The sequence below is a fragment of the Phoca vitulina genome, unplaced genomic scaffold, assembly GCF_004348235.1.
Source record: "Phoca vitulina isolate PV1807 unplaced genomic scaffold, GSC_HSeal_1.0 scaffold60, whole genome shotgun sequence".
Taxonomy (NCBI): domain Eukaryota; kingdom Metazoa; phylum Chordata; class Mammalia; order Carnivora; family Phocidae; genus Phoca; species Phoca vitulina.
In genome coordinates, this window is record NW_022589763.1 from 965,306 (window position 1) to 976,758 (window position 11,453).

The 11,453-nt window shown below is 57.4% G+C and overlaps 1 protein-coding gene across 2 annotated transcripts in view; it reads right to left on the reverse strand.

Annotated features, from left to right (window-relative positions):
* Nucleotides 1-4,370: 4,370 nt before the first annotated feature.
* Nucleotides 4,371-11,453, reverse strand: part of ASMTL (acetylserotonin O-methyltransferase like) — a 23,187-nt gene continuing 16,104 nt past the window's right edge. For both annotated transcript variants that reach the window (XM_032391190.1, XM_032391191.1), the window contains exons 12-13: nt 10,308-10,430; nt 4,371-5,485 (exon numbers count right to left, since the gene is read on the reverse strand). In XM_032391190.1, coding sequence (XP_032247081.1) covers nt 5,265-5,485; nt 10,308-10,430 — 344 coding nt within the window. In that variant the 3' untranslated portion in view covers nt 4,371-5,264. The remainder of the gene's footprint in view (nt 5,486-10,307; nt 10,431-11,453) is intronic.

Here is an 11,453-nt window from a genome sequence, read left to right on the forward strand (position 1 = left end):
CCATGCCGGCGCTCAGCGCACCGGGTCGGTGCTCAGCCAGCTGCACACGTGTGCATGCTTACACGTGTGCACTTGTACACACAGGTGCATACCCACTCCTTACACGCATGCACTTACGTGCATACCCACTCCTTACTCACGTGCACTCGTACACACACGTGCACACCCACTCCTTACACGCGTGCACTCGTACACACACGTGCACACCCACTCCTTACACACATGCACTTGTACACACACTGCACACCCACTCCTTACACGCATGCACTTGTACACACGTGCATACCCACTCCTTACGTGCACTTGTACACACGTGCACACCCACTCCTTACACGCGTGCACTCGTACACACGTGCACACCCACTCCTGTGTGTACCCACTCCTTACACGTGTGCACTTGTACACACACGTGCATACCCACTCCTTACGTGCACTCGTACACACGTGCACACCCACTCCTTACGCGCGTGCACTTGTACACGCGTGCACACCCACTCCTCACACGCGTGCACTCGTACACACGTGCACACCCACTCCACGCATGCACTTGTACACACACGTGCATACCCACTCCTTACACGCGTGCACTCGTACACACACGTGCACCATTCCTTACACGCGTGCACTTGTACACACACGTACACACCCACTCCTTACACGCGTGCACTTGTACACACACGTACACACCCACTCCTTACATGCGTGCACTCGTACACACACGTACATACCCACTCCTTACATGCGTGCACTTGTACACACACATACATACCCACTCCCATGCACCCACAGGAGCACATCCTCGAATGGAAGCTCACCAAGCCCAGAGGTCTCGAGTCCCGAACCTTTTATTGAATTGTAACCAAATGGCAGGAGTAGTAAGTGTATCATAGCTGAATTTTACAGTGGTGTAAACACCGAGCTCCGAACAAGATCCTTAGGAGCAATCCTCAGGCAAGGATTCTTGGTCTTTTCCCTCCCTGTTTTTCTCTTCCTCCCTGTCTCTTCTTTTCTTCCTTCCTCTTTTTTCCTCTGTGCTTGCCCCACTTCTGTTTGGTTTCCTGTGTCCCCAGTAGCAGGTAGAAAACCCTTGTACTGGATGGATGGATGCCAGCAAAATATCCAGGAGAGCTCCGGGGCACCCTGAGCCTGTGATTTTGCCGGTCCCCGGTGTCCTGGCAAATGCCTCTCTCTGTCCTGTCCTGACCTCCAGGAGAGGCAGGTAAGGCTCATAGGCGCCTGAGGCTGGCCAGGGTGCAGGTGCTGATCCACTGTAGGAGGGGAGGTGGGGCGGCACTCCGAAGTTACTTAAATGGTGAGAGGGTCTGGGCTTTCGAGGATGGCTGTGGGGAGGGCATTGGAGGTTCCGGTGCATTCTTGAGGCTTCACTGGGACAGGAAGTGGAGAAGGTCCCTGGAGGGTCCAGCCCCACCCTGGCCAGAGCAGCTATGGGGCTCTGCAGAAGAGGACGGAGGGTTGGCCTGGGTGCCGAGTTCGCTCAGAGGCTCCTGTCTGGGCACTCCCAGGGAGAACAGGATCAGCCTGTCTGGGCCAGAAGGGGCCCTGGCAATGATTATCACCCCCCAGGGGAACCGCAGGGGCCAACCAGTTGCTCATTCAGGATGCAGCTGGTTGGGGTCTGCTCAGACTGGGGAACTCCAGGCCTGGGACTTGGAATGAGGTGCTTCCGTAGAGTGACCCTCTTACGTAGGTGGGGGCGGATAGCCTCTGAGTGGTCTGCTCCCCTTCCTGTGCTCTGGATTCCCAGTGGCCACCCCAGTGGTCAGCATGGTGCCCCAGGGGCCCTGGAGAACACTTCTGGAAGGAAGGAGGGAGGGAGGAGGGAGGGAGGGAGGGAAGAAACAGAGGGAGGGAGGGAGGGAGGCCTCTTTCCTTTATTGCTAATTGGCGTTCAGAACACGTTTTCCTACGGGGGTTAGACTCAGGCACTCACCTGTTTGTCCTTGGTGTGTGTGTGTGTGGGGGGGGGGGTCACATGGCCCCCATACTCCATGGGGGCTGACCCAAGGGGGCAGCGGGGTCTGAACACCAGAAACCAAGAGCCTCATGTACCTGGGAAAGTACCGTCCAGGTAGATTGCCCCCGCCCCCCGTCCAGACAGGAAAGGGGGAGAGGATGCCTAAAGTGGGATGGTGGGGGGAAAAAGGGTGGGTGGGGTCTTCCAAAGGGTCAAGTTTCCAGCCCCCACGGGGAGACTGAAAAGGGCCCCACATTCCTAAGACTTAAGACGGCGACCTGGGTGATGCTGGAGGTCAGCCACCGCCCGGCCAGCTGGTGCTTAAATCCGCCTCCCCAAAGTATCTGAGAAATGGGGGTGTGAATTAAAAAGGAGATTGTCCTAAAAATCAGTTTTAAAAGATTGTGCATTTCAGCAAATGGCTTAGAACGGGGCAGTGAAGTGACGGGGGTGGAGCATAGAGTGGGGGGCGGTTGATCCAGGCCGTGGGTGAGTCCTTCCCGGGGGCGGGGGGTGCATTCACAAAGGCCCTGCTTTTAAGTAACCGGGTCTGGTGCTTGGCGAGGAGGCTGCCCAGGGACGGTGCCAGATACTCCCACACGGGACTCTGCGTTGGGATGTCTTCTCTGGTGTTATCTATATGGCCTCCTGTCCTACTCCCACCCTCGAAGGTCTGCAGGGCAGATTGTATCTAGTGATGCATTCAGACAGTGCGGATACCTGCTGAATGAAAGCATGTGTGCATCAGTGAATGAGTATCACCGGGGTGGGTGGGTGAAGTCAGGCACAGAATTAGAAATTCCAACCTCGAAAGCCAGGTCAGGCACAGAATTCCAACCTCGAAAGCCCTATTGATTCCTGAAGAGTAAAAACCCTTTAAGGACATATGCACGTGTGCGCACGCGCACCCTCTACGTTCTTTCTCAGACTCCCCTAAAGATAGCTTGTGCACGGCATTCCTAATAAATGGAAAGTCAGGTCCTATAGTATAGAAGTCCCATTTTCTCTTCTCATTTTTCTGATGTTTTGCTACGAAAAGTTCCAGCAGACACAAACAGGGCAGTGAGGGGTATAACGAACCCACGGACCGTTCGTTGCATCGTTCTCAAATGTTATCCGGCCGCTGCTCTCGACCCCGGGGTCTCCCTCGGGTGGGTCCTGGGTTTCAGGGCACAGTTGTGGGTGTGCAAACTCAGGGTCGGCCACCCCTGGGGTCCCGGGGTGAGGGCCCTGCGTGCGGCCACCACAGGGCAGCCGGGACGCATGGTGGGTTGGGTGTTCCAAGCCACGCGGGCAGGAACCGGAGGTGGTGAGAAGCGTGGTTGCTTCTAACAAAGCCGGTGTCCTTGGGACAGCTCATGGGCCACCCCGGCGGGCCGGAGAACAGGTGCGTGATGTGACTGGGGGGTACAGCTCTCCACCTGCCCAGCCGGGCCGGTACACAGAAGGTGTTCTGCAGAGACTGCCCTGTTCTCCCAGGTTGCGAAGGAGGCTGACCGGGCTGGCCCAAGGTGACCGGGTCGGTGTCTGCCAGCTCCACCCACCTGGAGCTAGCAAGCACGGCGGATGCGAGCACCGTCCAGCCGGGGTGGGGGCTGCGTGGGGTGGAGGAGGGGCCCCGGGGTGGGAGGAGCCATGTTTCCCCGGCGCCACCCCAGGGCCAGGCGACAGGGATGGAGGAGCCTTGAGCTGTTAACCTTTGTTCCTAACACCCGCTGTGGTCACCCCACTGGACAGCACAGCCCCTTAGATCAGCGTTTAATTTCCTTCCTCCATCGCAGCCTCCTACGGAGACACAGCTTGCGATTAAAAAAAAAAAAAAAAATTTGGACTCCAACCAGATGTATGCATTTGTGTGTGTGTGGAATATATATACATATATAATTATAATACACAATATGTAGGATACGTGTTATAAGTATATATATCTATATAACTGTATATAAGACACAATTGTTATATAAAATATGTTCATATACAGAGAGAATTTGCATATACTTGTCTATTTTATGAGCTACATACAGTGGCTTATTTTTACTATTATTATTTTTTATTATTAATTTTTTAAGAAGATTTTATTCATTTATTTGACAAAAAGAGAGAGAGAGAGAGAGACAGAGAGCGCACGTGCAGGATTTGGGGAGGGGTGGGGAGAAGCAGACTCCCCGCTGAGCAGGGAGCCCGATGCAGAACTCGATCCCAGGACCCCGGGATCATGACCTGAGCCAAAGGCAGACGCTTAATCGACTGAGCCACCCAGGCGCCCCTACTATTATTATTTTCTAAAGATTTATTTGTGAGTGTGAGAGAGAGAGCGAGCAGGTGCGTGGGGGGAGGGGCAGACGGAAAGCGAGAGAATCTCAAGCAGACTCCCCGCTGAGCGCAGATCCAGACAGGAGGCTCCATCCCACGACTCTGAGTTATGACCTGAGCCGAAACCAAGCATCGAGCCCTCAAGCGACTGAGCCACGAGGCGCCCCTGAAGGTCGCTATTCGCTGGCAAGCATGAGCGCAGTAACACAGGGTGGCCTATCTCAAGGTGTCCCTGTCTGACCGACCGGGCCGTTTTTCTAACAATTAGGTAAAGTCAACAACAGAGAGAATGGAAACGCACCTGCTCTCTTAACACTAGATAAATTACTGAAATACACAACAGACTTGAGCCTGAAATCGGTCGCTTGGGGACGTGGGTTGGATGCAGTCCTCTTGACCCGATAAACCACAGCCCGCGTGAGCTAACCAGCTTCTCAGAGACATGAGTTCTTCAAGGTCGCAGGGGGCGGACGTGGCCCTGCCTCCCAGCACCGGGGCAGAGGGGGTAGGAGACGGGGCGCCCCGGGAACCCAGCACACTGCAGGTGTCCCCCGGAGCCCCTGGGACTCACATGGACAAACACGTTTAGAACAGGCGTGAAGGAGGAGGGGCTCAACCATGTCAGCAGGTGGGGGCCAGGGCAGCGCCGAACGCTGACACCTGCTGGAGAGCGCCAGGCAGGCCCCGGGCTCCCGCCCACCGCGCCCCTGGGTGCCACGCCGCCTTTCCACAGGCGCAGGCGCTCCAGCCACGGGCGGGACCTCGGGCGAGCCCCTGGCCGGCGCTGCCCCCCTCCGGGCACGGCCTGCCCCATCTCGGGACCCACAAACGAGCTTGGAGCAAGTGCGTTTTGCTGCTTTAATCTGTTAGGTTACACGGTCGGTGAGCTATCGGTCATCGTTGCACCTGGCGGCCAACACTGGAGACGGGGACCCCCGTGGGCCTCCTGGGGGAGCAGCGTGTAATGCCGGGGGCCTCAGGGTGGCGAGGCTCTGGTGCCCAGGACCACGTCCAGCCTGTCTCCCGCGTGCGCCAGCTGGACGTCCCAGAAGCCATGCTGCTCCAGCAGCCTGCGGTACTCGGGCAGGCTGCGCTCCCGCCCCTGGGTCCGCACCAGCAGGTTCAAGGACGCGGGCAGGCTGCCCCGCGCTGGTCGCTTCTCCTCCAGGACTGTCTCGGCCACCAAGATGCAGCCGCCTGCGAAGAACACAGCCAGCTGCAGTCGTGCGCAAAACTCAGCGGGGACCCCCGCTGGGGCGGCCGGTTTCGAGGGGGACGGGGGTCGGGGCTACTTGTGCACAGGCTGGAACGGTGCGTAAGATTCAGCGGGGAGCCCCGTTGGGGCGGCCGGTTTCGAGGGGGACGGGGGTCGGGACTACTTGCGGGGAGGCCGGAGTGGTGCGCAAGATTCAGCGGGGAGCCCCGTTGGGGTGGCCGGTTTCGAGGGGGATGGGAGGTCGGGACTACTTGCGGGGAGGCCGGAGCCGTGCGCAAGACGACTCAGCGGCCGGTTTCCAGGGGGACAGGAGATCGGGGCTACTTGTGCGGAGGCCGGAGTGGTGCGCAAGATTCAGCGGGGAGGCCTGTTGGGGCGGCCGGTTTCGAGGGGGACGGGAGGTCGGGGCTACTTGTGCGGAGGCCGGAGTGGTGCGCAAGGTTCAGCGGGGAGCCCCGTTGGGGCGGCTGGTTTCGAGGGGGACGGGAGGTCGGGGCTACTTGCGGGGAGGCTGAGGACAGTGCCCGCCAGGCTGGGGAAGCAGAACCAGAGGGGCACAGAGACAGAAAGACATGGAGGGGAGAAGAAAACAGGAAGAAGTCTCAGGGCCCACTCTGGACAGATGCCCAGCGCACGCGCACACAGCCCGGGGCTCCACTATGGGTTCACCGTGTGGGGAAACAAGTCAGGAACTCTGGGCGTAGGGACCCGAGGTCCCGTCAGGGAGCACGCATTCACTTTGGGAATCCCATAAGCTACTGGGAGCTTTGGAGGAGGGTTAGGACCAGCCCCGCCAGTTCCAGGAACACTTGGATTACTGGTGCACAAAGCGTGAGAGCTTCAAGAACAAAGTGTGTGCGTGTGTGTGCACCCGTGTGCGCGCCCCTATAGACGTCTGTCTGCGCCTCTATTTTCCTCAAAAGCGTTCAGAAAGGATGCAGAAACCAAGCCTCGGGAACCTAACACCCTTGGGATGGAAAGAAGCCCGGAAGTAGGTTATGTTTGCTTTATGCGGTGGTTCTTCAAACTGAGACCCACGGACAAGGGGCAAGGGAGACAGGAACACCACAGCAGTGACGGCAACTGGGAGAATTCTGGTGCGTCTTCTGCTGGCTCCAGGCATTTCAGTGAAGAGGCAGTTAACAGAACCGGGAGCTGAGCAAATATGCTCGCTCTGTAGTCTATCAGTCTTTGTGTTTTTCAAAGTAACACATACGAGCCGTTAATACCACTGGCTCCAGAAGACTTAGGTTAAAACCACCCACTTTCCGCTCTGTCCTGCGGCCCCCAGGCTCCCCCCGCCCCCCCATTCTGCCCTTGGTGCAGCTAACCACTGAACTCCCAGCTCTGGGGGTGGAGGGAAGCCCTGGCTCCTAGCGGCTGCCAGTGTCTGTGTTGTAAGGACGTGTCTCGTGGCCAATTTCAAGCTTGGCATGAATGGGCGGGTGGGCAGCATTCCTGAAAGTTTACCCAGCGGTTCCAGCCAGTGGGGGAGAAGCCTCAATGACCCCGTGCACAACCCCACCCCCACCCCACTCCCTCTACAGTATAAATACTCCTTGAAACTTAATTGTCTCCCCAGGCGGGTGAGGATTCACCCAGAGCTCAATCCCCAACCCCATCTCCTCCCCAGGGGATATTACAGTTTTACGATTCTTTCATTCTCAGCTTTGTGAACATCCATTCTGGGCTGGGCTCTGTTCCAGGGCTTGGGAATGCGGTGGGGAAGAAACAGGCAGAAACCAGTCCTCCAGGGCCACATTCTTCGTGGTGAGCCCATGTGACACGGGTATGACCATGCCTCTCACTTACAGCATGCGTGTCCTGGGCCTGTGGCAACAAATGACCACGGACTGGTTATTTATTCTCTCCCAGCTCTGGGGACCAGAGTCGGACATCCAGGCAGGGCAGGACCACTGAGATCCAGGCGGAGCAGGACCACCGATATCCAGGCGGGGCAGGACCACTGAGATCCAGGCGGGGCAGGGCCGCTGAGATCCAGGCAGGGCAGGGCTGCTGAGATCCAGGCGGGGCAGGACCATGCTCCCTCCAGAGGCTCCAGGGGACGGTCCCTCCTGCCTCTTCCAGCTTCTGGGGCTCCAGGCGTCCCTGGGCTCATGGCCATGTCCCTCCCATCTCTGCCTCCGTCCTCACGTGGCTTCTCCTCTGTGTCCGTGTCTCCTCTTGTGTCTCTTACAAGCACACCTGTCATCGGATTTAGAGCCACCCTGATCCAGGATGAGCTCATCTCAGATCCTTCACTTCACATCTGCAAAGACCCTATTTCCAAATAAGGTCCCATTCACAGGTTCCAAGTGGACATGAATTTGGGGTGGGGGGGGAAGGTTGAACAAGTCATCCTGGTACACAGACCAACAAGGATGCCTTAACTACGCTATCTTGGCCCTGAAATTTGCTCATTTAAAAGAAGTTGCTTAATTTTCTCTGCAGCTCGTTAACATGTTCCCACATGCTCTGGTAGATTTGTCAACATGTTGCGATGCTGTTTCCAAACCCTCCAGCATGTGACATAACTCATACTGTGTCCGTGTCTCTGCGCGTCCAGCCCCCAGGCCTCGCACCGCCCCCCGTCCCTGCCTGGGCCGTCACCTGGGCCCCCCGGTGTTGTCCCGTAGTGGGAGAACCCTAGTGTCCCAGTTCCTGGGTGTCCATGTGCACTTCACTCCAGAATGTCTCCAGGAGCCTCCTAGGAATGGCAGGGGGCGGGTGGGAGGCTCACTGAGTCCACAAATGTCTACAGTACTTCTGTCTACAGATGTAAACCAGTAATTTGGGAATCTGTGGATTCATTTTCCCTGCTGCATTTTTTTTAAGATTTATTCATTTTAGAGAGAGCAAGTGAGCGAGAGGGACAGAGAGAGACTCTCAAGCAGACTCCACGCTGACCAAGAGCCTGACTCGGCGCTCGATCCACGACCCTGAGATCATGACCTGAGCCGAAATCAAGAGTCGGATGCTCAACGGACTGAGCCACCCAGCCCCCTCCCTGCTGAATATATACCGTGGCCCTGCTGTCCTCACGCTGATTTTGAGGGACCCCATGTGTTTCTGATGCCCATTCCTGGTGCGTGACTCAGTTTCCACACAGGCTCATCTCTGGGTCCCCGGGATCCTCAAATGTCAGCTTTGTACCCTATATGGGATTGGTGGTTTCCCGGCTTCTGGCTCCTGGGGCCTTGGGTCCCCGCGGGTTGGGTGTTAGGGCTCCTGGCTGGAACCCTGAATCGTCTGGTTTTCCGTGCCGTGGCTGTAGGTCCAATCCGTCTCTGCCTTATTCTTCACTTGTAAGAACCTTCTTATTCTTTGCTCCTGTGGCCACGCTCTGTGCACAGACGGACGGACTCCGCCCTCTGCCTCCATGAGCCTGTTTGTTGATGCTCTGTCCCACAGTCCCCACGTGTGTCTTCAAGGCCTAGATACCTGTTCACCTGTGAAGAGTGGGGGCTTGGCGCTCTTGGAGCTAGGAGAACCCCCATGTCAGCCGGGGACAGGGGGCTTTTCTCTGGAGGATGGGAGTGGGGGGGGGGGGAGACACAGAGCGGCCGGCACGTGGAGGGGGCCCTGGAGGAAGAGGCGGACAGGACACGTCAAAAATGTCAGCCGACTCTTGTCCAGAATAAAACGTTCCTGTGCGCCCTCCACGGGGCCCTGTGTCTGAGCCGGGAGCCACAGATAACCAGAGACGGCCTTCCCGGCTCTGCGGGGCATCAGACCCCTGCAGGGGAGGGGCTCGCGATGATGCTTAATTTTACGGGTCATGTCAGCCGGGCCATGGTGCCCAGATATGCGGTTGAGCATCATTCTGCGGGGTTCCTGGGAAGGTTCCTTCTGGATGAGATTCGCGGTTCGGTCTGCAGACTCAGAGTAAAGCAGGGGGCCCTCCGTAGCGTCGGTGGGCCTTGTCCAATCAGTTGAAGGCCTCAAGAGAAAAACAGACTGAGCTCCTGCAGGAAGAGGGAATTCTGCCTCCGGCCAGTCTTCACACTAGACCCTCAGCATCAGCTTGTCGCTGGGTGTCCAGGTGCCTGATCCACCCTGCAGACTTTGGACGTCCCAGGCTACACAATCACATGAGCCAATTCCTGGCCATAAATCTGTGTCTCTCTCTTTCTCTATCTCTACACACACACACACACTCCGTTGCACTTTACCTTTGCTTTGATTTGTGTGCGAAACAGGATCAAACACGTGGGGCGTCTCCCGGAGCCCACGGAGTGGAAGACAAAAGCCCCGTCGCAGTGTAGAAAAGGACCCGCAAATTGCTGCATCATTTATGTTCCCTAAGTGCACAAGGTGGCAACGGAGATGCCTTGCAAGACACCAGGAGCACAAGGCACGGGAGTGAGGGCTGTGTTTTATGGGACTGGGACCTCTGAGGGCCCGGAAAGAGGTCCCGGGGGCCGGGCGTGCCCCGCTCCGTGGCCTGATGGGCATGTCGGCCCCGACTGGTTTGGACACGAAGGGCTCAGGACACCACTCGGAGAGGCCACAGCCTGTGTCCACAGAGGGACACGGCTGGGGGAGCATCCAGGAGACTTTGGGGCCCGAGAGCATGGACGCCGTCCCTGGCTTTATGGGTCCAGGATGAGGGGACTCAGGTGAGACATTCCCAAAGCTCCTGCCACCCTCCTGTGGATCAAGCACGTGGTCAAGGGGACGGTAAACGGTCCCCATGGGGACGGCAGGGGGCAACTTGGCTCTCTGTCTCTCTGTAAATTGTTTGTTTTTAAATGAAAACGGCGTTTACGTTTGCAAGAAGGACCCGATGCGGCACGGTCTCACCTGGCTTGCAGCTGCCCGAGACGCGGCTCAGCAACTCGTGCACTTTGTCGTCCGGCCACTCGTGCAGAATTCTGGAAAGGATGTACAGTTCTGCCTCCGGGAGGCTGTCCTTGAAAAAGTCACCTGGGGTGAAAACACGGTGTCAGGAGCCCGTCAGGGACGCCGGAGCAGGTCCTGCACCTGACGGACACGGCGGGGGGGTGCCGCTCCCCAGAACCGCTGGAGCAGAAGAAAGACTGCTTGTAGGGAGGGAGACTTGTGTCCTGAGCCCCAAAACATGCCAGTCTGAACCCCTGGGCCCGCCAGCACGTCTGCCCTGGGGCCGGGCCACGGCGTTCACGAGATTCAGGACGGGAAGGGTTTCTTTCCCACATTTAGGGCTGCCCCTGGAAGCTCTCCCTCACGTCTAACTCAAGGCCTTCCTGCTCCGGCTTCCGTGTAACTTCTGTTTGTGGCCTCGGTCGGGTGTAGACACCTGGAGACGCCCGTGTCTGCCATTCCACGTCCCCACCGGCCCTCCCCCCACGACGCTTCCAATGCCACTGATGTAGCTGCTCTCGCTCCTGTTCACGTGATTTAGAGATGCACACATGCACGCAGAGACCCATATGCATGCACACGCACACAGATGATGCACAGATCCACGAAGAGACACGTACACATTTGCACGCACATGCAGACAACATACACGTGTATGCACACGCACATACGTGCAGAGACAAACACACAGACAACACACCGATGCATGTCCATGCAGAGACATACACACATTTGCATGCCATGCACACATTCAGCACACACACATGTTGCACTCTTATCTCTTTTCTGGTGCAAGAATGCAGATGTGATGGCTGGCGCTACAGCACCCACTCTGGGCCACTGGGAGGAAAGGTGTGCAGATGACAGGCAAATGAAAGCTGGTAGCTCTGGGCTCCCCCTGGGACCCCAATCCCACTATGTGCACACACACAACACAACGCACGTGCAAATGCATACACGGGCACACAAACACAGACGTCTACACAGGCGCACGCTGGCATGCATACAGAGCACACGTGTACATGAAGACGATACCACAGGCATGTGCACACGCATGGATGACAACACGCACGCACGCTCACAGAGACCACACTCATCTGCACGCTC